The sequence below is a fragment of the Orcinus orca genome, chromosome 2 (genome assembly GCF_937001465.1).
Source record: "Orcinus orca chromosome 2, mOrcOrc1.1, whole genome shotgun sequence".
In the NCBI taxonomy this organism is placed as follows: domain Eukaryota; kingdom Metazoa; phylum Chordata; class Mammalia; order Artiodactyla; family Delphinidae; genus Orcinus; species Orcinus orca.
Window position 1 is genome coordinate 58,198,335 of NC_064560.1, and position 23,844 is coordinate 58,222,178.

Here is a 23,844-nt window from a genome sequence, read left to right on the forward strand (position 1 = left end):
GACTGCACAAGTGACTCACCCTCTCGTTGCAGGCTTCCTGTGTCTGTACAATGGGATATTTGAGGAGCCAGCTCAAAGGGCTCTGGGGAGGGCAACTGTGATAATACGAGCAAAATACCTGCCACTGTGTGTAGCACAGAATAAGCACTCGATAAACGTTAGCAACTATTCTCTCCTTACAAACAAGAGCCGTGGAAGGATGGGTGCTATGTTCTATAAGTGAAGGAGATAGGTAGGCAGGGATTACATTTTTACCCTTCATTTGTATAGACCCACTTTGAATGACAAACTCAAAGCACCTAAAATCAGTAGAAGATCTGAGACTTGGACCCATCCTTTGTTCATTCACCCAGGAAGGGACTGTTGAGCAAATATTGCCGTAAGGCACTAGGGCTGGACTAGCTGGTACTGAGCTCTCACGGTAAGTTGTGACCTGTCTCTGGAAGTACTGAGCTCTCGCCGGGAGGCAGACATTCAATGGGAATTGATGACGGGGCGTGAAAGAACAAGAACAGGAGGGGTGAGAGGTGGAGCTGCCAAGGTGGGCACAGGAGGGCCTCTTGCTTTGGGCCAAGGAGGTTGCTTTTTACGCAAATGGGCGGGCACTGAAAGCTTTTAAGCAAGGGTGGCACGGTCAAATCCCCAACCTCGATGAAGACTTACTTTCCAAGATAAGAGATCAAAACAAAAATAATCAAAGTTATTGAGGACCAAGACCTACTGACATCTCACAGGAAGCGAGAGGCTGGGTTAGGTATTAGGGGGAAGACAAAAACGGATAAGAAAACCTTCCCACCCTAGAGCAGGGCACGCTTCAATGGAGAAGAGAGGAGTGTATAACTTTCCAAAATGGTACCCCTTCTTTTTCTCCTTTGCTTCTCATTAGGAAGAAGAGGTATTTCTTTCCTTCCCAAGGCCCAAGGCCGATTCCTGGGTACTCAGTCACATCTGCCTGTGGCATTTTCCTCGAGATTAACTCATGAGAGAAAGAAGCTTTCTCCCTTGGAGCGTGTGTCCTTGTTTTCCTAAAGGAATGAGAGCACTTGCTTCAGAACCTAATTGAGCCTGGCAGGTGGTACGTAGGTCTGTGGGCTTGTTTGTTATTTGTGATTCATACCCTGTCGACTGCCAGCATGGAGTTGCAGAGGTTCACAGTCCACAAACATCAGGCCAGCCAAGTGGTTCGGAAGGCCAGGGCTTGCAGAGAAAGGCTCTTTTTCTTCTGGAGAAAGGGAAGCCCAGCCTGGAAACTAATTTCCCCCAAACAGCCTCTGTGTGACACCCTGCGTCAACTCTACCTCCAGTACAGGCTCAGATGTGTGAAGAACTTTTTTGTTTTTTTTTTTTTCAGACACCCTTGGAGTTTCCTAACTGTGAAAGGAAATCCCTCTTCTTCTGTTGAAGACCACATTGAATATCACGGTAATAAATGGCGAGAGGCCAAATTCCCTCCAGTGTCTCTCTGACCAAGGGACTCAGGGGCTTTTTGAACCACGCTGCACCCTCAGAACATGGCTGATCCACCACCCAACACCCTGTTGAGTGACAAGCTGCTTAATGGCCAAGTTACAGGAGTGGCAAAAGTCCATACTGATTTAAGGCCAATCACTAAGATAATATTTACATTTGCAAAGAAATTGTCATTGGTTTAATCCAAAACAAGTGACACAGGAAAGATGAGAACTGGGACAGAACCAGCAAGGGTAATATTTTGAGCTAAAAAGACGCTTTGGGGGCTTCCCTGGTGGCGCAGTGGTTGAGAGTCCGCCTGCCGATGCAGGGGACGCGGGTTTGTGCCCCGGTCCGGGAAGATCCCACATGCCGCGGAGCGGCTGGGCCCGTGAGCCATGGCCGCTGAGCCTGCGCGTCCGGAGCCTGTGCTCCGCAACGGGAGAGACCACAACAGTGAGAGGCCCGCGTACCGCCAAAAAAAAAAAAAAAAAAAAAGACGCTTTGGGAAATTCCCTGGCGGTCCAGTTGTTAGGACTCCACGCTTTTACTGCCGAGGGCCTGGGTTCGATCCCTGGTCGGGGAACTAAGATCCCACAAGCCTTGCCGTGTGGCCAAAAAAAAAAAAAAAAAAAAGATGCTTTGGATGGGCTGTTACCACATAGCACCAGCCTCCTCTGCCCAGGGAAGGTTTCGGAAGGTACTGCCGGTCCTAATCCTGGAGAGGAATTCACATGAGAAACCATGGGGTTCCAACGTGTAGCATTGTTGGAACACTGCAGTTAAACTTGCAAAACGGAAGCAAAAGAAGGGACAATAAATAATCTGCTCTGGAAAGATTGGCCTGAAATTTTTTTTTTTTAACAAAATGACTCAAGATCCATGTGTGTAGGGGGCTTTCTCTGCATTAGCATCACATCCTTCTGAATTTGGGGGTCGGCCTGGTTGCTGACGCCCCTGATCTCCTCTTTGACAGGACACCACGGCTCTGCTGCTGCCCGGGTATTCAAACTCTTCCGGACGGAGCATGGCGAGCTTTTCAATGTCTCTTCATCCAGCGAGTGGGTTCAAGGTGAGGAGTTTGGGACACCTTGGTAACATTTCACAGGGGGCTAAAAGGCCAGGGCTTTGAAGAACGAGGGCTTTTCTTTTGCACCAATAGGACCACTTGCCTGTGGCAGTGTCGACTTAGTTTGCAACTGAGAGCTGTCTTTAATTAATCAAGTCTCCCTGGTGAATAGCCCAGGGGGATGTTTCCTCTCAGGGAATACCTCTTCTGTGCCAGGCGCTGGCACTGAACGGAGAACACGGACAGGAGGAGTAGGAACCAGCCTTCAAGGAGCCCACACACATGGGGACGGGGGCACGGAAAGAAGCAATCCTCACTGCCATCCTTGGATAACGGGTTCATGGATGGATTTCATCTTTCTCCTTTTGGCAGTAGTGAAGAATATCTATTGCTTTTATAAAATAAGATAGTCAATAAGAGGCACTTTTAGGGCTTCCCTGGTGGCGCAGTGGTTGAAAGTCCGCCTGCCGATGCAGGGGACACGGGTTCGTGCCCCGGTTCGGGAGGATCCCACATGCCGCGGAGCGGCTGGGCCCGTGAGCCATGGCCGCTGAGCCTGCGCGTCCGGAGCCTGTGCTCCGCAACGGGAGAGGCCACAACAGTGAGAGGCCCACGTACCGCAAAAAAAAAAAAAAAAAAGAGGCACTTTTAATAAAAAGGTGGGAGAGGTGGGGGAAGTTGACAGATGGTTTAGAAGCCTCTGGTACCCAGCCTGGTGAGAACCTGGACAGATGGTATTCAATTCCCATTGTGCCAAGGCTGCTTGGGGGCTACACCGAGTGTGGCTGGCTCTCCTGCACCTTTGCTCGTCTGACCCTGCTCTTTGCTTTCTTCCCAGATGTGGAATGGACAGAGTGGTTTGAACATGACCAAGTGTCTTACACTAAAGGTGGGGAGAAAATTTCAGACCTCCGGGCCACTCACCCAGGGAAGATCTGCAGTCGCCCCATTGACATACAGGTAACCAACTAGTTATAAAGGCTGTGTCTCGAAGATAACTCTGTAGATCACAGACTTTCGTGCCATTTGAGTGGTGTGGGTCTCACGGCCCTCCTGTGACGTTGGTAAAGCCAGAGAGTACTGTTCTCATTTTAGAGACAGACGTGGAAGCTGTGTATCTGCTCCAGGCTTCCCCACCCGTGAGTTTCAAAGCGAGGCCTCAGATTCTCTCCTGGGTTCTACTGCTGAGTTCCTTTTCCTTCTCCCCAGCCGCTGCTTCAGCCACAGCTGAGGGTGCCCAGCGCGGGGTTGGGTTTGCCCTGCTCAGCTTCACTCCTCCGTTGGTCTCCTTTGGGGCCTCGAGTGCACAGGATCTGGCCGGGACTTGGGTGCAGGCAGAGCCTGGCCCAGGTGGAGAACACCTACAGCCTTGTCCTCCACTCAGTTAATGAAAGCCGGCGTTTGCAGAATGGACGGTGTTTGCTCGGGATCTTCACTTGGAGTTAGCTCTGTCCAAGGGGGACCTAGACTTTCTCAGCTGGCTTCATCATGAAAGTGTGGGGTGAATAGGCAGCCCTCACAATTCAGTGGCTCAGCTGGTAAGCTTCCGAGCTCAAAGGACCAGAAGAAAGACAGAGACATGTGCAAGGAAATGGAGTTTATTTCCTCATGCCTGGTCTTCTTCCAAAACAAGGTTTGGGGCCACTTAACTGTTAGATAGAGAATTAGGAGTCATTTGAGAAAGACCATCCCTGCCCATTTTATCCTCTTTCATCCAATACAAATAGCAACATTTGTACAGCACCTTCTTTCAGATGATCTAACCGCAGGTCCCAGGTCATCGGACTGCCTCCACCCCTCCACCCCCTGACCCCCACCCTGAGGCAGTACTTCTGCCCTCTGCCTTGCATCGTAGAGGGACTGTGGGACAAGGGACCAGTTTTCCAAGAGAGGACACTCTGTTCTGCAGTTAGCAAAGGCCAGGGAAATCTTTCTCATTGTTTGGCTAAGGCTCCCCGTTCACATGGCTCCAGCGTTACTGAGAAGGATTTACCCAGATTCAGTTACACGTTGGAGATTCTTCTTGGGTCCAACAGAATCAAAAAGTGCTGACTCCCCCAAAGCACATACTTCCCAGATTTAATTTTAATTTTCTCTTGCAACCCTGAGTGTTCCAGCTCTCATTCTGAAAGAGCCATCGTTTTATTCCTCCAGTTCACTTGGCTACAGGAAGTCCAGTCTTGTACCAGCACTCCCTCCCCAAGTATTTCTGGAAATCCTCGAGGAATGCTTCCATGTTCTGCAAATCCCTCTTGGTGTTTGCTCTGCCAGCTGCCTGGCTGCAGATCACTGTTGTTTAGAAGACCACTTCTCCATGCTAGGAAAATAGCTTTTCTTAGGCATTTCTAGCTCTCAGTAACTTTACTCCCAGCACAGATACGGGCTCTTCCCTGAGAGTGTCAAAGCACAATTAATCCCAGGCTAACACAGTGAATGAAACTTTACTAAAGGCTTGGAGATAGCAGAAGAGACTGGAGAAAGTATACGTATTTTTCCATATGTTACATATATAATCATATGTGACTGTTCACCAGTTCCATAATCCAAGACCTTCCACGGGGACCCAACCCCAGACTCTATAACCACCGGTCTGCCGCCATATTGCAGGGCCCAGTTGCCTTCCAACCAAAGGAGTATCCTTGACAATGAATTCCCCGAGTTCAACGTCTCAACTATTTGAGGTCCAGAGAAGAATAAAAGACCCAACAACAGTTTTCCCCATTACCCAGAAGCTTGGGCCAGCCTTCCCACAAAAGTGCATTCTTTGACAATATTTTGCTGAGCATTATAACCCCTTATGAGTTCAAAACTCTCAATTCCAGAATAAAATCTTGGCTTTTTCTTGGCAAAACAGAGGTTCCTTGAGGCAGTCATCTAAAAACATGTCACATGCCTCCAAAAGTGAATCAAAGCTCCGCCCCTAAAGGAAAGGAGGAAGCGCTGCATTCTGGAAATGCCAGGTTCATCCCTTTTCTCCTCACCGTCAACCTTTAATCAGTAGCAACCCCAGACTTAGCCAGAACATCTCTTTCTAGTCATAAAAGACAATGAGGTGGAATATACTCCGGGTTTTTCTGAAGTCAGAAAAGCAAAGCCAGGCTTGTCCTATGTTTACCACAGGTGAGAAAAGCAAGATTACATCCTCTTTATAGATAGAGTGTCAGACACATCAGCCAGGAGCTAAACGCCCTAGTTAATTAACCCACCAGAGAGACTGAAGCAAAACTGAAATGCCCACGTGCCCATTTTTGCCACTATGGGAAGTAACAGGTTACTGTGGTTACTGGCCACCTCTGACCACCGTGCAGGCCCCAGTGCACCTGAAGACTCTCCAGGGCTGTGGCCGCCCCACACAAGGGGTCCCCCAGATACTTGCTCTACCCTGACGTGGTCAAATCCTCTGGAGGGGGAGGGGGCGTTAAGGACATTTGTCACCTAGGCAGGATGGCGAGTTGGAAAGAAAGAGGAAATAGGACTTACACAGTTGACCTCAACTCAAGGAAATCTTTTCCAGATCTGATAGCTTGTGATTCTGCAGAATCAAAACCAAAACCACAGTCCCCTGTTCCCATGTCATTACCCTTCCTGAGCTTCTCCTGGGTTGAAATCTCCTCTCCTCCCACCTTCTCCCTTAAAACCCACCCGCCCTTCAAGGCCGGTGGGACCTGCTGGACTCACACATCCTTGGGGCTGAGACCATCTTGGGCAGTCCCCTCTTCTCCCTCATCCCCGGCACAGTGGCTGGAGGTCAGTCTGGTGGTTGGAAGATGTATTTGGAAACCAGATAGCTCCTAGTTTGCATCCAGCCCTGTCACTTGTGAGCTGTGGCTTAACAACAGTGACAGGACAACGGTTAGACGTGTGAGGGGCCCAAGGCACAAAATTTAAGGTGGCACTCACTCCCAGGTGCCGACTCTGCACTCGCATGACCCTGAGAGTGAGTGCTGCCTTAAATCTTGCACCCTGGGTCATCCTCACTAGCAATCCTGGCCATAGATATCAGTCAAGTTCTTTAATTTAGTGTCTCAATTTCCTCATAAGCAAAAATGGAGATAAGAATCGTTCCCTCATGGGATTCTTTTGTGGATTTAATGCAACAATGCATAGTGAGCGAGTGCCCATATTTTTTTTATTATTTTAAGATTATTTTCCTATGTTATTGTTTATTATGATATTGCTAGTTATTTTATAATTATTATCATGAGTAACAGTCACATTGTGTCTACTTAAAGTGAAGATCGAGGTTCACTGGACGGTGGTAAAGCCCTTTTTACTCTTCTTATCCAAAGCTAAGGTCGTTCTTACGGTTAGAAAAAGGAAAACAAGAAAAGCAGCAAGACTGAGTAGAGGTTTCCTGAAATGTTTACCGGACGTTGCACCTTAAAAAACGTCCAGCTCCGTTGGATGATGTTTTCAGGCTCAGTTCTCAATATTAAGGGGTGTCTTAACTGAAAAACATGCTTGCCTCAGGAGAAGAGATCCGGGGGTCAGAGGCATGGGCTTGACATTCAGGTGACCTTGAACTTGCTTCCAAACCCCTCTGAGCCTTAGTGTTTTCCTCTAAGAGCAAGTCCGCAATGCCTGCCTCTCTGCTGCAGAGACCACCCCAGAGAGTGGCTTTGAGTGTGTTGCTTGCATGAAAGGGCTGAATTTTCATTCCGGCTGGACTCAACGTCTCCATAGCTCTCCTTCCAAGCCAAGGGCAGCGGCTATCTGCTGGGTTCAAAGCAGGGTTTCCTAAAAGTTCCCCCCCACCCCGCCTTTTTCGATTGACTAAACTTTACCTTCCTATTTGCCCGGTCCTGGTCCCTTTGGTTTCTGTGCCAACGAGGATAACAGCTGCAGCCCTTGCTCTAAATTGCAGGTCTCTGATGACAGCCCCAGTCATGATGCAGACATACCCTGGCCCTGGGATCATGCCCTTCTCTGAACCCACTCCCTAAATTCTCTACCTGGGCTTGAAGCTTCTCGCCCATCAGCTCTCATCACCTGAGACTGTGCTCTGTGCCAGGCCCTGGGCTGGATGCTGGGATCAGGGAGGGAGGCAAAACCTGGCCTTTCCAGAACCCACCAGCCACTGGAAGGAGACAGACGCTGAACCGAGGGCAGTAGGCAGTAGTGCCTGAGGGCAGCAGTGGGAGGGGCTGCGAAGCACCAGCTATATAGTTGGATGCGTCCAGATTCAAATGGGCAAGTCACCCAACCTCTCTGAGCGTCCATTTCCTAATCTGTAAAACCAGCGACAGTCTCATAGACCTCACAGCCAAGAAGAGGGAACGAAATAATGTATGTAGCCCCATAACTCCAAGAGGGGTTCTCAAATATGACTTCCCGTTGGAGTCACCTGGGCAGCCATTAAACGTCCTGATGCCCAGGCTGCCCCCTGGACACAGTCAAATCTGAGACTCCACAGACGGGGCCTGGGCGTGACTCCCCACAGGATGTGGGGCCACATTTAGGCACCAGTGGATCGATCATAGTGAGTCTTCAATAAATGTTGGCCACTCTTGATGGCGCTCGTGGTGGCGAGTGGGACAAGTTGTAAGAAAGCAGGCAGCACAGCTCCTAAAAGAGTGCGTGCTGGCTGTAAACACTCCAGAAAACGTTCACCAGGGCAGTCAGTCACTGGTTTGGATACCAAATACGGTAGGACCCCAGGCAAGATGTTTATCCATCCTGTGACTTCATGCTGTCTTTCTTATACAAAATCGAGAAGGGGAAACGTCCGAATAATAACTTAAGGCCATTGTGAATAAGTTTTGCAGCAGGAACAATTTTAGACTTGTGCGTATATGTTTATAACATTAATCATAACCTTCCTTCTTTACAAAAAGAAATGACTTTGCTCTGTAATTTCCGTGCTGTTCCCAGGCCACTACAGTGGATGGAGTTAACCTCACCACCGAGGTTGTCTACAAAAGAGGCCAGGATTATAGGTTTGTGTGCTATGACCAGGGCCAAGGCTGCCAGAGCTACCGTGTGCGGTTCCTCTGTGGGAAGCCTGGTAAGCAGCTCCTTGCTGGGGACAGAAATGCAACCGTGGCTCGGTTCCTTGAGCTGCCAGCTATGCATTGGGAGTTTTAATGGCTGGGTCAGCTGCCTCTGGGCATCTCAGTGACCCCACGCTCCTACCAAGCTCGTGATGGAGAGAGCACCTCTGTGACACAGGAGCTGTGGGAGGGTCCTCGGAGTTGGCAGGAGCCATCAGAGCCCCACCCTGCCCACATGCCTTTCAGGAAGGGGAAGGGCCTGGTCCAGGAAAACCAGGGTGCAGTGGACAGAGCTGACCTTCCTGCAGCCCTCCCCTGCATAGACACGCAGCTCATGGCCTCTTTGGGGGATATTATTTTAAACCCGGTTCTCGAGGTGCTCGTTAGAAGGGATTGGAAATGGTCGGTTTGTTCTCAGGGGCACTTGGCCATCTCCAGAAGGCAGTCATTAGGGATGGAAGTTCTTTGGAGGGGAGGCTTACAGCTACTGAAAATAATAGTTGAGACGGACTATATTTGTTTCACATCTTTTGCAAAATGGGTGTGGTGAGGCAGCCACATTTAACTCCAGCTAAGGAGTTCGTGGAAAATTCCCGTGCCCAGAGCTAATGAATGGCTCTTTTCTGGTAGGGTTGACTTCAAAAAACCTGTACCAAGACTTGGATGGGGTGAGCCTGGTGATTTGGGTTTTGGATAGGCAAACCTGGCATTTACTGATTTCGGGAGGGGAAGGGAAGAGGTGGGGAGTCAGAAGTGTGGCAGGAGCAAAGCTTTATCTCTCAGTCTCTCCTGTTTTGGGTTAACAGTGAGGCCGAAACTCACCGTCACCATCGACACCAACGTGAACAGCACCATCCTGAATCTCGAAGACGATGTACAATCATGGAAGCCCGGAGATACCCTGGTCATTGCCAGTACCGATTACTCCATGTACCAGGCAGAAGAGTTCCAGGTGCTCCCCTGCAAAGCCTGTGCCTCCAAGCAGGTCAAAGTAGCAGGTAGGACATTCCCTCACCCCTCCCTAGGTCTGATGAAGCTGAAAATCGTTAGGCTTAAAGTTGACTGAAATCAAAACAAATTTGTGTCAGTCAGCTATTGCCATAATAATGCTGCATGACAAAAAAGTCCTTAAGATTTTATGGCAAGCATTTATTTCTTACTCGTGCATCTACAGGCTGTCTAGGGTTCAGCTTCTCCACACTAAACTTGGCTCCAGGCTGAGGGTTGGGTTCGGGTCAGCTCCACGTGAGTCTCATTCTTCCTAGGACATACTCTTCTCACGGGGGAGAAGTGAACCAACATATGGGAGGACTCTTAAGGCCTTGCGATCAGAACTAGCACCCTTTGACACCCACTTTCCATTGACCAAAACAGATCACGTGGTCCAACTCAACATGAATGGGGAACTCTATTTTTCCCATTAAGATGAAGGGAAGGAATGAACATTTGCTAGGCAATAATTAACCTACCACAACATTTTAAATCTCTTCTTTCTGTAGCTTTCACATTTTCCTTTTTCTTCTCCTAAATCTTGACTTCGATGCCCTGTCATTTATGTCGTGTGAGGTTACTGGAATTACAGATCGTTAGAGGTAAAAGAGACCTCAAGTATAGTCCAGGTCAATTATTCTTAGTTGGGGGAGTTATGTATCAGTTAGAGTTCTTTGTTGTAAGCGACAGAATCCAACATGACTATCTTAAACAAAAAAACGAATTCATTGAGGCTATTCAGTTTAGAGAACTAAGTGAAAGCTGCGTGGCCAAGGTGCAATAAAGGACCAGGAACAGGGCAGCTTCAGGGGTCTGGGTAGCAGGAACGAATGGGCAGCATCCTTAAGGCATCACTGTTTGCGCATCCTGGGACATGGTGCTCAAAAGTTACCTTCCAGGGAGATGGCACTGATTGGGCTGGTATCTCTTGTGCTCACCCTCTGGCTAGGGCACCTTCAATGACTGTCCTTCTACGACTGCATTGTATGGACAGAGTCGCTCCCCAAAGGAAAATTGGGATGTATTACCAGAGAAAGGAGAATCAATACTGGGCATTAAAAATGTCAGCTGCTATATGTGGAATCTTAAAAAAAGGTACAAATGAACTTATCTACACAACAAAGAGAGTTACAGATATAGAAAACAAACTTATGGTAAAGGGGGGTAGGGAGAAATTGGAAGATTGGAATTAACATATACACACTACTGTATATAAAATGGATAACTAATAAAGATCTACTGTATAGCACAGGGAACTCTATTAATACTCTGTAATGGCCTATATGGGAAAAGAATCTAAAAAAGAGTAGATATATGTATATGCATAACTGAATCACTTTGCTGTACACCTGAAACTAACACAACACTGTAAGTCAACTCTACCCCCATAAAAATTAAGGGAAAAAAGTATTGGCTGCCGCAGAACCATGGCACCTGGAGAAGTATTAGAATTTGGGGGTAGAAGGAAGACTATGAATTGAGAAAGCGTTACCAATATATTCAGAGTATCTATTATTTTGGAAATAAAACTACAAAAGGTAAAATTCAACAGAATCTTCTTGGCTAGTGGAAGTGTGCTTGAGAAAGAATTTGGGGGCACAAAGGTTTAAAAAAGTGAGAACGTGTGATGGAGTCCAATGGCATAATTTTTTTCATGGGGATGGGGACCCTGGAGGGCATGTAGCTGAGGCGGTCCACAGATGCTGCAGCTGTGATCCTGGGGCACCAGCTCTAGACTCAGACCTGCAAAAGGAAGGCTGTAACTGTTTCCAGAGATTGTGATGCGGTGGGTGTGGCGAGAGAGAGGGAAGGGGGTAGCAGTTTGTGGGCAGAGGCTGAGATGACCAAACATTTGTTCCTTGACAAGGTAACAGAATGATACCTTAAATGATAATTTGTTTGAAACCCCTACCTTCTTCAAAAAAGGTTTCGGGGTCTCTTAGAATGAACACAAGTCCAGGTAGATCTTCCTCCGGGCGGGGGGGAAGAAAAAAAAAAACAGAGTGAAAGATACATGTCTAAGTAATGAACGACTGATGGATGGAGAATAAAGTCAGCAGAAAGGGGGGTGGGAAATGAAGTTAGCAGAAGCTACTGAAATAGACCATAAAATGTATCTCTGAGCTTCCTGGCAGCCAGAGCAGAGAAAGGAACTTCACCAATTACTTAACTAATATTGTCTAATACAAGGAAGGGGACCAGAAGCCAAGAGAGGCAACTTTCCCTTAGCTCTGGTCTACTGGGGAATCTGTCATAGGGGCTTTCACGTGGTGGATACTGTGCAACAACGTGAACCATCACCCTGGAAACTGTCTGATGCAAAGATGCTCTCTGTGTGCGGCTGTTTACGGTTTGATTTATCACGTTAGACGGAGGGTCGTGCTGTTCGTCACATTTTCTGAAGACGTTTTGAGGAAGACTTTTTTTTTTTTTGGTAGAGGGCAAAATAGTTTAAAGAGGTTCTAGGAATGGCAGTGATTAGCCAAAGGACGTTAGACAATTACGTAACTTCCCTTTGCCCCTGTTTTCTCATGTATAAAATGGAGATAATGATCACAACTACTTCAAAGGGCTGTTGTGAAGATTAAAGGAGTTAAAGAGATACTTAAAGAGATACTTAAAATAGTGCCTGGAACGTGATAAGTGCTCCATTCGTGTTAGCTGTTACTAGTAGTAGTATTAGGTGCAGTAGTTTAGCAACTAAACTTAAGGATGGAAAGGAGGGAAGGGACATGAGCCACAGGCCAGTGGTTGAAACCTGTATATTTTATAGCTTATCGATTCCGCTCTTTGGGGACATGCAGTTTAAAGGAAGTTATAGAGGGAGAGAAGCAAGCCATTTCTGTCATTATTAGTAACAGACACACGAGGTCTGCCAGGCCTGCAGTTGTCTACGTGTCCTGATGCTTCTGGGTGTGGAGGCTCTTCCTGTGAATGTGCATGCCCCACCCTCCCTCCACCCTCAGGCTGGACAGGCATCCTCACTCCTCCATCACAAGGACACCCGCAGGGAGGTGGCAAGGAGCAGGTCATCATGTATTCAACAAACAAAGAGCACGTAGTCTATGCCAGGCGATGCTCCAGGCTTTGGGAAGCCATGGTGAACCACATAGACAAGTTCTCGGCCCTTAGGCAGCTGTGAAAATGGATATCCAGCAAAGAATCATCCCAATAAAAACGAAATCCCAAATGTGAGAAAGGCCATGGAAGAGGAAGATGGGGGATTGATGGGAGCATCGGAAACGGGGGTTTGGCAAAGGCGTGGAAGACTCCCCAGAAGAATTAATGATTGAGCAGAGAGGTAACCAGGAAAGAGGGGAGGGGCAGCAAAGACCCTGTGCTGGGAAGAGCAGGCAATGCTCCAATTCCAGAAGAAGACCCAGGTAGCTTGACAGGGAAACGGGGGGCTGGAGGAAGCGGAGACCCCAAATGGCACCTTGGGGCTTTCTTCTGAGTACAATGGCTTATTAGACTTCCTAGACCCCCACTTACAGGACAGCACCAAGCGAAGCAATTCCTAGTGATTGTTGGACCCTTGGGTCTTCACTGGGTGTCTTCTGTGTCTCCTGAGGACAATACATGTGGACAGGCCTTCTGGGATGCCAGGTGTCCTCTGGGACGCCAGGTGTCCTCTGGGACTCTTGTCAGGAGTGGCATTCAGACCGTTTGAGGGGATGTCACTGCTCACTGTTTTTTGGTTTTGGTTTTGGTTTTGGTTTTTTTTGCGGTACGCAGGCCTCTCACTGTTGTGGCCTCTCCCGTTGCGGAGCACAGGCTCCGGACGCGCAGGCTCAGCGGCCATGGCTCACGGGCCTAGCCTAAGTGACCCATGGAGCTGGGGCTGCCCTTGTGGCTTCTGGGAGGGTGAAAGCTTGCCTTTAAGGCCTTGCCTGCAGGGAGGTAGGAGGAGGGGCACCCTGGGAGGGGCACTTTGTTCTCACCGGCCCTCATCTGCACCTCATTGTTGAGCACCCTAGGCCTGGAGGGGAAATTTCATCTTGAGCAAGTCCTAATAGGGCAGCAGTGTGTGCCAAGAGTGACCCTGAGAATGAGGAAGCCGTGCGATCCTGGGGCACCCCCGCCTCGCCCAACGGCGTGGTTTGGGTGTGCATGATGGCGCGTTGCTGCAGGTGGCAATGTTTGGCCAACAGTTCCAGGGGCTTCATGAGGGCTGTGCAGGCTGGACAGAGGGTGAGACGGGGCTGCTCTGGGCCCTGAGTACCAAGGGAGGGAAAGGTAAGTGGAGAAGATGATGCATCCCCCTCAGGACCCTCCAAACGCCCCTGGTTTAGGACTGCCTGTGTCTGTATCTCCAGCAGCTCCCCCACCCTGCCAAGCCCCTCCCTCCTTAAAGGTACTAGGCTCAGAGTGGACCATCTTGCTCAGAAGCTTTAGGGCTTACATGAAAACAGTGCCTCCTGGTGGACATCGTTGGAAAAGCCCCAGGGAGGGGTGTCTATGAGGCGTGTGTGTCTTTCTGTTTGTCTGGCTGTCCTAGGGAGGCTTACATTTCTCCTCTTCAGCTCCAAGCCCGTTCTCTGGCCCTCCATCCCCCACTGACACGGAGCAAGGACTCCACCTGCTTTGTTCTTTTCCATAACTGTGCCCCCCATCCAATTACCATTTCGTGTTCTCCTCCCCAGGCTGGCTGCAGAGAGGGACACAGCCCTCCTGGATCCTCCTTCCTCACTGCCCCCAAATTCCAGTAAACAGGCCTTTTTGCAGAACGATTTTCTGACGAGAAACAGATGGGGGTAACAAAGTCATGAAAATGTGTGAATCATCTAAAAAAATATTTCAAGGTTTTGCCAACCACAGTGTGATTTTCAACACCTCCCGACATGGCAATTAGAAATCTCCTCCTTATGATTCTTAAGCTGAATCTTATGTAATCGTTTAAAATAAATACATCCTTCGTCAGTAAAAAAAAAAAAAAAGAAAAGAAAAAAGAAATCCCCTCAATTTTCTACCCTATTTTCATTCTCAACTTCCCACTTTGTTTTATAAGCCCCCCATCACACACTTTGAAGTACTACTACTAATTAGTATTAACATTGTTTGAGTTTCCCGTGATATGCTAAAGCACTTTACGTAAACCGACTTGCTCACTCTCATGACAACCTGACAAGGCGGGTGCTACTGTTTTCTCCATGACATAGATGAGGAAACTGATGTCCGTGGAAATTAAACGTCTAGACTCATGCTTTCCAATATGGTAGTCAGCAGCCACATGGGGCTGTATAAATTTAATTGAAACTAATAAAAATTCCATTCCTCAGTCCTGCAGCGCAGATTTCAAGAGTTCACTGGCCACATGTGGCTAGTGGCTACCATATCGGACAACACGGACTAGAGCATTTCCATCATCTCAGAACTTTCTAGTGAGGGCTGCTGGTATAGACCAAGCAAGTCTACTTGGTCGATCTGAGCCAGGATTCAAACTCAGAGCTCTCTGGCTCAAAGGTGATGTGTTCTGCTTCATCCTTCCTCCAGGAGGGACCCTGTTCCCAACTTCTTCTCTCAAAGATGACTGGACTGGAGGAGGGATCTGGGAGCTCTGTAGTTTAAATTTGCCTTTCTGGGACCCTCCAGCCTAAGTCCCTCTGGGCTTGTCCTCGTGGTCTGAGAAGGGCAGACCCCACTGCCCCCTCCTGCAGAAACCCTGGGCCCTGCTGGGTCTGAGCCACACGTACAGGGGTCTGTTTCTCCCACTGGAAGATCCTTGATGTTTTCCCCTTCTCGACTCCGGAGTGTTTAGTGCCATGCTTGCCCTGTAGAGAGGGCTCGGAAGAGGGCGGATTGTGGAACCGGGCCTGTCGTAGGATGAGTACTTGGAAGGGTCGATGTTTTATTCCTGTGCGGGGCAACTGTGCAGAGTCCTTCTGCATCCCATGCCTTCCCCACCCCTCATCTGTGCTCATGGCCCTTGTGGATTATTCGGGACAAATCTGGCTTGGCCGCGTCTGCTTTCCCCTGGTTGGCCTTCCTGTATCAGAGCCTGGAGACAGAAGGGAGGGGTGAAGGCCGCGTGGGAGAATTCCACAGACAGGGTGGGATGCTGGGAAAGCGGGGTGCACAGCTTCCCTGGGACAGTGGCCTGGGAGTGGGCTGTAACTGCAGCAGCGGGACAGATAAACTGGCGGTAAGGTTTGTAAAATCCTGATAGGGAGCCCCACGTAGGGGAAGGAGGCGGTGGGACCGGAATATTCTTTCAGTTCTCAATCCGTCTTACTGAGTCTGCTCCCAGCAGTCTAATCAGCACAGTTGTCCATCTACCTGGAAGTCAGCCCTACCCCCTGGCTGCTTTTCCCCGTGGAACAAAGAAAGCTGTGGAACCTGTTATCTCCCATGCCCATCATTACAGGTATGAAGCTAGCGGTGGGAGCCCTGGGTTCCAGCCTTCACTTGGGGACAGCTGCATGTGTCACTTCTGTCACACTAGCCCCCTACCATGCCCTCGGGGCTGTTCCAGGCACATTCCGTGGATTAACTCATTTCACAGCCATAGCTACCTTTCGAGATATGTGCTATTGTTATCTCCATTTTATAGATAAAGGGGCTGAAGTTCAGGAGCTTAAATAATGTGTTCAGGGACTCACGGCTATGATCTGAGTCAGAATCCCACCCAGACAGTCTGGCTGCAGAGCCACAGTCCTCTGCATCTGTCCCACCTCTCCAGTTGTGTTGAGACTGGGTCCCCGAGGAAGGCCCTCCTCCCACCCACAGGAACAGAAGCCTCTGGTCAGCACCCTGCCTGGACACCCCTTTTTTTTTTTTTTTTTTGGTCGCGTCGCACGGCATGTGGGATTTTAGTCCCCGACCAGGGATCGAACCCGCGCGCCCTGCATTGGAAGCTCAGTGTCTTAAACACTGGAACCTCCAGGGAAGTCCCTGGACGCCGTATTTTACAGGGGGGATGCTGACAAATTGAGAGGAGCCTCCTGAACTCTGAAACGCGTACACTTTGAGGGATGGTTGGAAATCTGGAGGTGCATAGCCTAGAGATGGGGAAGCTTGGCCTGGTTTCCTGGCTCCCCCAAGCACCGTGGAGACCCCAAGATGCAAAGGCTAATGCTGAGGGTTAGTCGGGGAAGACTTCACTGAGAAGGAGCCACCAGAGCTGGATCTTGAGGGACAAGGTGATTTGCTCCGTGGACGAATGGAGGAGGCTGTCCCAGCTAGAGACAGCAGCTTCGATAAAAGGTCTGAGATGTGAACGAGCAGAAGCTTGCTCGGGGAATGATGGGTGGTCGGGTCTGGCTGGAGCAGAAGGGGACGTGTGGGAGTGATGGCCGGTAAGCCCACAGGAATTTGGGTTTTACTCTGTCCATCCTGCGGGCGGCTAGGCAGCTCTGTGCCCCCCGGAGCTGCATGGGAAGCTCCTTTCCCGCGCCTCTGGCCGGTAGGACAGAGCTTGTTGCTCCCTGTAGCCTCTTCTGTAACGTGCGGAGCCCTGGGTGGCGGGGCTCGGGGGGACGTCCTTTTGGGAAGCAGGCTCTATGCTGTGCCTCTCAGGACCAGACCCTCAGGCCCCCATCACTTGCTTTGGCAAGTTCACCTCTGAACTGCCTCTAGGGCTCTGGCAGGCAGCGCTCGCTTCTGCACCCCAAGAACGGTCCCGGGTGGCTTTGCTCGGTTGAGGAAGCCTTTGGAAGTTTCTCTGGGTGTTGCCAGGAGAGCTGTTCATTGGGGGGTCCACTAGTGAAGAGGCCTGGGTCCACCGTGCCCAGAGGCATGAGGCCCGGAAGACCAGGAGCCTGCAAGTACTTGGGGAAAGATGCCCAGCTCTGGGAAAAAAGAAGGGTCCATTTCTACTGACCCACTTACCTGCAGGGAGTGTTCTGAGCTGGGTGGTTCGGGAGACTAGGGAAAGGGGGGGCCCTCCGAGCACAGCCTGCCTATCAGGGGATCCTGCGTGGGGAAGCAGCGGCCGGGCTCCAGGACCTCGGCTGTGCTTTAGTCACTGGGAGGAACCCAAGCAGAGCATGACCTTGGAGCAGACACAGGAGCTCCTGAGCTGGAGGCCGCCTGCTGACTACCCCCTGGCGGCAGGTCCTCCCCGAGAGAGAGGGAAGGCAGTGCACCCCCAGTGGCTGGCATGAGAGATCACTGCTGCCTGGACGCAGGTGACATGCTCAGCCCTCGAAGTCAGAGTCAAGGGTCCACGGAGAGTAAAGAGGTGCTGGAAAGACAGGTGTCACGTTTCAGGTGCTTATGGCGAAGGTCCAGGCCCACGGCACTCACTGGGTCCCAGAGCCAGAGCCTGGTGGTGAAGAGAAAGTATCCCCAGCACCAGTCGTAAGGGCTTGAAAGGGCATCCCTTCCTGGGGGCCGCGTCCCCCCATCCTCGCCCTGTCTCCACCAGGCCGGCCCTGAGCACCGTCTGCCTTCCGTTTCCTCAAATGTGAAGTTAGCGAGCTGGCCTAAGTGACGGCAGAAAGCCATTCTGGGTCCTTCCGGGTCTGACTGTCTATCCTTAGATGCAGTTATGATCGATGCTCAGTGTGTCAGTCGCTGGACCTTGGGTGTTCAGAGCTGGCACGCGTGGGAGTCTCTTTCCTTATCAGCATCAGACGCTGCTCTGGGTGCTGGGGTCACTCAGAACCCAGGGCAAAGCTCTTTTTGCAGAAGACCCTAACCTCCCCCCAACCCGAGGGCCTCGTAACTGGCTGTGTAAAGGCCCCAGAGCCGATGGGCAGAGGACGAGCCAGGGGTGGGAGAGAGGCTCCTGCATGGGTGCTAGAGGGGACTCTGCTTCTGGACCTTAAAACTGGACAGACTCATGGCCCTGTGACCCAAACCAGAAGCCACAGTGGGATGTGCTGGAGGATGAGGCACCGCTATTCTGCAGCACTAACTTGTTTTAAACTCTTTCCACTGGTTGATGTCAGGACCCTGAATGAGACTTAAGGCCTGACAGCCACCTATCCATGGCATCCCTTTGACAGCGGACACAGACCTTCGGCTCAGGGGATAACAGTAAATTCCAGTAAATAGACTCTTTGAAAAGTTAATTTTTTTTAATTACCTGAGACTTTTTAAAAGAGGGACTCTGTTATAGACTAACAGCCCTCAAAGGTGTCCACGTGCTAATCTTTGGCAACTGGGAATGTGTTACCTTATGTGGCAAAAGGGACTTTGCAGATGTGATTAAGGCTCACGAGATGGGGGGTGAACCCGGACTATCTGGGTGGGTTCAGTGGAATCAAAACGGTCCTTATGCTTCCCTGGTGGCGCAGTGGTTGAGAGTCCGCCTGCCGATGCAGGGGACACGGGTTCGTGCCCCGGTCCGGGAGGATCCCACATGCCGCGGAGCGGCTGGGCCCGTGAGCCATGGCCGCTGAGCCTGCGCGTCCGGAGCCTGTGCTCCGCAATGGGAGAGGCCACAACAGTGAGAGGCCCGCGTACCACAAAAAAAAAAAAAAAAAAGGGTCCTTAAAAGGAGGGGTACAGGAGGGTCAGAGTCAGATGTGATGACATAGCAGATTGGAGGAAGGGGCCACCAGCCGAGGAGTGCTGGCAGCTGCAAGGGTCTGCAAAAGGCCAGGAACTGGTTCTCCCCTGAGCCCCTGACGGGACCAGCCCTGGCAACTCCCTGACTGCTGACCCAGTGAAACGGATTTTGGACTTCTGACCTCCAGGACTATCAGAATAGAAATTTCTGTTGTTTTAAGCCACTGAGTTTGTGGTAAGTTGTTACAACAGCCAGAGGAGGCAAATACCGATTCCAAAGGGAATATTTTCTCAGCTTTGCCGTGCACCCGTCTCACATCTTAAACTGAGATGCTTCAAAGAAACCACCATCTCCCTGAGTCTGCAGAATTCCAGAACAACAAACATCCTTTAAAAGGCTGCAGAGCCACCCACGGGATGTAAGCTGGGTGAAGGGGTGGGCAGGGAAGCCAGCGCTCCCTGGGGATGAGAGAGCAGGGTGAGGTCACCATCAGTGGGTGCTGCTCAGGGCTTTTATAACCACAGCCTTTGCACGTGGGCACCAGTGGTGTCACGGGGCTGAGCCGTGCCTTGTTGCTCAAGTCAAGTGAAAGCCCAGTGGTTCAGGCTGCGAATCGACATGAGAGGTTGTTGCTGTCTCTACAATTACATCATCAAAAAGAAGAGAAAGCACCTACCAGGCAGGTCAGCATTCTCAGGGACCAGGTGAATCTAGAGGCAGCCTGAGGTCTCTTTATTCCAGAGAAGAGTTTGGGATTGTTGTGGAGGTGATGATCAAAGACAGTTCCAAAGTTCCAAACTCCTGTCACCCTGCACCTTTCTTTTTTTTTTTTGCGGTACGCGGGCCTCTCACTGTTGTGGCCTCTCCCGCTGCGGAGCACAGGCTCCGGACGCGCAGGCTCAGCGGCCACGGCTCACGGGCCCAGCCGCTGCGCGGCATGTGGGATCCTCCCGGACCGGGGCACGAACCCATGTCCCCTGCATTGGCAGGCGGACTCTCAACCACTGCGCCACCAGGGAAGCCCATGATTGTTAGCTTTTAAAGATAGGAAGGCCTAATTGTAAAGCAGCTATACTCCAATAAAAAAAACTTCCAGAAAAATTATAACATCAAGAAAAAATAAAGATAGGAAGGCCTAGACGAGTCTCAAAACAGAACATGAACCCAAGTGAGGGATGAAATGAAGCTACTAGAAGGGGAGGGCTATTGGATTCAAGGCTCTTGAGCTTATGGGAGGGGCTGGGGCTGAGGTCAGTGGTACGAGAGAGAGAGCATCCTCTCCTCCAAGGCCAGCGAGAGGGAGGGAGGGCGTGGTGAGGTCAACACAGAGTGGGGTGCAAGCTCTCTTTCATTGTTCTATATGCTACCATAGTGGCATCCAGAGCCCGGCAGTGCTGGACACAGAAGCTCCAATCTAGTTCTTTCTAGAAAATTCAGTTGTAGACACACACTCTACAGGAGGTTGAGGAGAATGTAGATTTGCCGACTTCAGCAGAATATGGATCTGCACTGCTTTAAAGCATTCGCTCTCAAGAGAGGGTTTGTTTTGTGTCTGTAAGACTCCCAACGGGTAGGCGGTCCAGGGCGTGAGCTCTGTGGGATCATCCAGAGACTGGGTTTCTTCTCTCACGTTGCTCTGCCATCTCCAGGGTGTGTTCACACCCACATGGGCGAGGCTGGCCCACCAACAGCGTCCATATCCCAGCCCTATGGTAGAGTAGGAGCGACCTGAAGGGTGCACACACTCCTGCTATCCTGTGACCACACTGACCTGCAGGGAGGCTGGGAAATGTGGCTGTCCCGGGGAGCCTTGTGTCTAGCTAAAATAGAAGATTCTAGTACGGACAAGCAAGAAGAGGGGACAGAAATGGAGGGAGAAACAGTCATTTTTGCCATGGGCTTCAGACATAAGCATGCATGGCTGTGAATCCTGCCTCTTCACTCAGGCAAGTCATTTCACCTCCCTGGACTTCGTTCTTCTATAAAATGGGACTCGGGGCCGCGGGGACCACCATGCACCATGTAAGCAGCGGAAGCACCTGGCAGGGCCCTGGAAGACAGTGGGCACACGCAGTCCCTCTGATTTCCCACTTTCCCTCCTTTCTGCCCTAGGGAAACCAAGGTACCTGCACATTGGGGAGGAGGTAGATGGTGTGGACATGCGGGCCGAGGTTGGGCTCCTGAGCCGGAATATCGTGGTGATGGGGGAGATGGAGGATGAATGCTACCCCTACAGCAACCACATCTGCAACTTCTTTGACTTCGACACCTTTGGGGGCCACATCAAGGTATGAGTCTGCCTGGCTGAGGCCATCAACCCAACTAGGAGGATTCCAGCGATGCCAGCCTATAGGCAGGGATTCTAGGTAGGGAAGGGGATGGAGGGGCAAAAGGTAGGAGCAAGGGAAGGGTACCTTTCTGGAAATTGGAGGGGTCTTATCCCTCTGTGTGCAATTCCATCTGTCCATACTTGGGAACAAGAGAGATGACAGAGGAACGTCTCTTACCCTGCAGTCACATGGCACGTGTCACACTGCCTTCCTGATTTTCAACTTTCAATCATAGCTTTCGTTCCCTTTCTTCATTGTTAAACCTGGCCACTTCCTAAAAGAACGGGCATTTAACTCACAAAAACTTGCATTTGCAATAGATCCATTAAAATACAGATAAGATGGGGACTTTCCTGGCGGTCCAGTGGTTAAGACTCTGTGCTCCCACCACAAGGGACGTGGGTTCGATCCCTGGTTGGGGAGCTAGGATCCCGCATGTTTCACGGCCCGGCCAAAGAAAAAAACAAAAACCAAAACCAGAGAAGATGATAAACAGGGGAGAAGAACTAGAAGTTCTAGCGTTACATTTACCTGTGAGTTTCCTGGTGGAGACTCAAGACCAAGACAGATATGATGAGCTGCAGAGTTCTCATTGCGCAGTGAAGGAAAATGGTACCAATTCGTTGGAGCTCATGTTTTCCTAGCATTCAACTCAAAGAGGAATTCCTTTTGCATCTCTCTGTGAGGTGCCTTTATCTGGCATGTTAAATATCAGATGACACCCCAATGTTCTTCACGAGGTCATTGCTTCCAATGATTTGAGATTAAAGCTGGTAGAATAACAATATTACCTTGGTGTTCTGTAAAGACAGTTCTTTAGAAGTTAAAATCATATGCTTTAAGGATGAGACTTTCTGGTAATCTAACTGAAAGGAATAATTGAGTGAAACTTACAGAGTTCATAATGGGGGCCCTACTGGCATAGGTAAGACCATTTTTTCTGTCATACGGGCCTAATATAAGATTTCTAGCATTCCTGGCCCCTGCTCATTAAATGCTAGCAGTGCTTCCCAGTCATTGCAACCTCCAAAAACACTTCTCTGTATTTCCAGTCAGTTTCAAGGGATGAGATGGGGACAGAGGTGGTGGTATAATCTTTAGCTGAGAAACTCTTTAGGGAGACTAAGCAGAAATAGCAGGTTTATGTTACGCAAGCTGCTGCAACCCCATTTCCCATGTTGAGAGTAATCCCTAAGTGATCAGAGCACTCCTTCCCACTTTGCCCAAACTAGGCCTCAGAATCATTCTTAACACAGCTCTCAGGGCAGCCACTACTGGAGTTGACATTCCAGCTGACACCTATTTTTGGAAGGCATGGTTAGCCTGTCCTTAAGTCATCCTTCTCTAGTAGAAGTTAGCTGAACTCAGCTTGGGACAGGAGTCATTTTTGAACTGTGCTTTTCTGGTGAGCTCCTGGAGTGTAGACACTGAGTGTGATCAGGTGGTTCCTTTGGAATGTGTAGGAATGGCTCTGGGTATACTATGACATGAGCATGTGAAGCATCCCACAACTCACACTGACAAAGACCCCAAGCTCAGCATCCCCTTCTTACAGCCAGGAGAGGGCCTCAGATGGTGGACCAAGCACGGGCTCTTACTGCCCCGAGGTCCAGCCTGTCCTGGATTCCCCAACCGTCCTAGGGCATGCTGTTTGCCAGTCTCCCCCGGATTACCTCAGGCTTATCCCTTTCTCATAACACTCAGTGGCTTAGGAGGCAGGAAAAGAGGGTTGAGGCAAGCCCCAGCCGCTGCACCATCCCACTGCACCTCTTGATTCCAAGCAGTTCATTGCCCTGCAACATTCCTGTGTCATTAGCAGCAGCCTGTCTCCCTTGAGATGGGAAGAGTCAGGCATCTTAACCCATTTGCGGAGAATGTCTTTGATTCACTGAGTACCCGAGGTGGGGATCAGCAAAGCACACTGAAGAAGACACGTGTGCATTTCTGGAGTGTGGGCAGCAGCGAGGGGTATCAGGGAGCATCTCATGGACTCCTTCTGACTCTGGGCTCTCCTCTCCCAGTTTGCACTGGGGTTCAAGGCCGCACACCTGGAGGGCGTGGAGCTGAAGAACATGGGCCAGCAGCTGGTGGGTCAGTACCCAATTCACTTCCACCTGGTGGGCGATGTGGATGAAAAGGGAGGCTACGACCCGCCCACGTACGTCAAGGACCTCTCCATCCACCACACGTTCTCTCGCTGCGTCACTGTCCACGGCTCCAATGGCTTGTTGGTGAGCACATCCTTCCCGGGGAGGCCAGGGATCCAGAGCCCCTTCACCCTCTCATCCCTTCCCTGCATGCCGGTCTGCTCGCTGCTGGGCCCAGGGACCGTTAGCAATGGCAGTATGCTTAGATCTAGTCACTTGGTCCAGGGCCATTGGGGGTTGAGCTCAGATTTTAGAACAGTATCAACTGAGAACAGGTCACTGACCAAAGAAGAAGGAGAAAATAGGGGTGTATCTTTGCCAAAGGCACCAAGCTACAGAGATGGGTGAGCAATTAGTGGTCACGGGGAGTCTAGCTCTTGCTGCACCTTGGTTTCCCCAAGGATCATTCCATGAC

At 50.3% G+C, this 23,844-nt stretch overlaps 1 protein-coding gene across 8 annotated transcripts in view; it reads left to right on the forward strand.

Moving 5' to 3' along the window:
- CEMIP (cell migration inducing hyaluronidase 1) overlaps window positions 1-23,844 on the forward strand; it is a 162,791-nt gene that overhangs the window by 98,680 nt on the left and 40,267 nt on the right. For all 8 annotated transcript variants that reach the window (XM_049704969.1, XM_049704976.1, XM_049704982.1 and 5 more), the window contains 7 exons: window positions 1,352-1,422; window positions 2,426-2,521; window positions 3,357-3,478; window positions 8,390-8,522; window positions 9,315-9,506; window positions 21,065-21,240; window positions 23,304-23,513. In XM_049704969.1, the coding sequence (XP_049560926.1) occupies window positions 1,352-1,422; window positions 2,426-2,521; window positions 3,357-3,478; window positions 8,390-8,522; window positions 9,315-9,506; window positions 21,065-21,240; window positions 23,304-23,513 (1,000 nt within the window). The remainder of the gene's footprint in view (window positions 1-1,351; window positions 1,423-2,425; window positions 2,522-3,356; window positions 3,479-8,389; window positions 8,523-9,314; window positions 9,507-21,064; window positions 21,241-23,303; window positions 23,514-23,844) is intronic.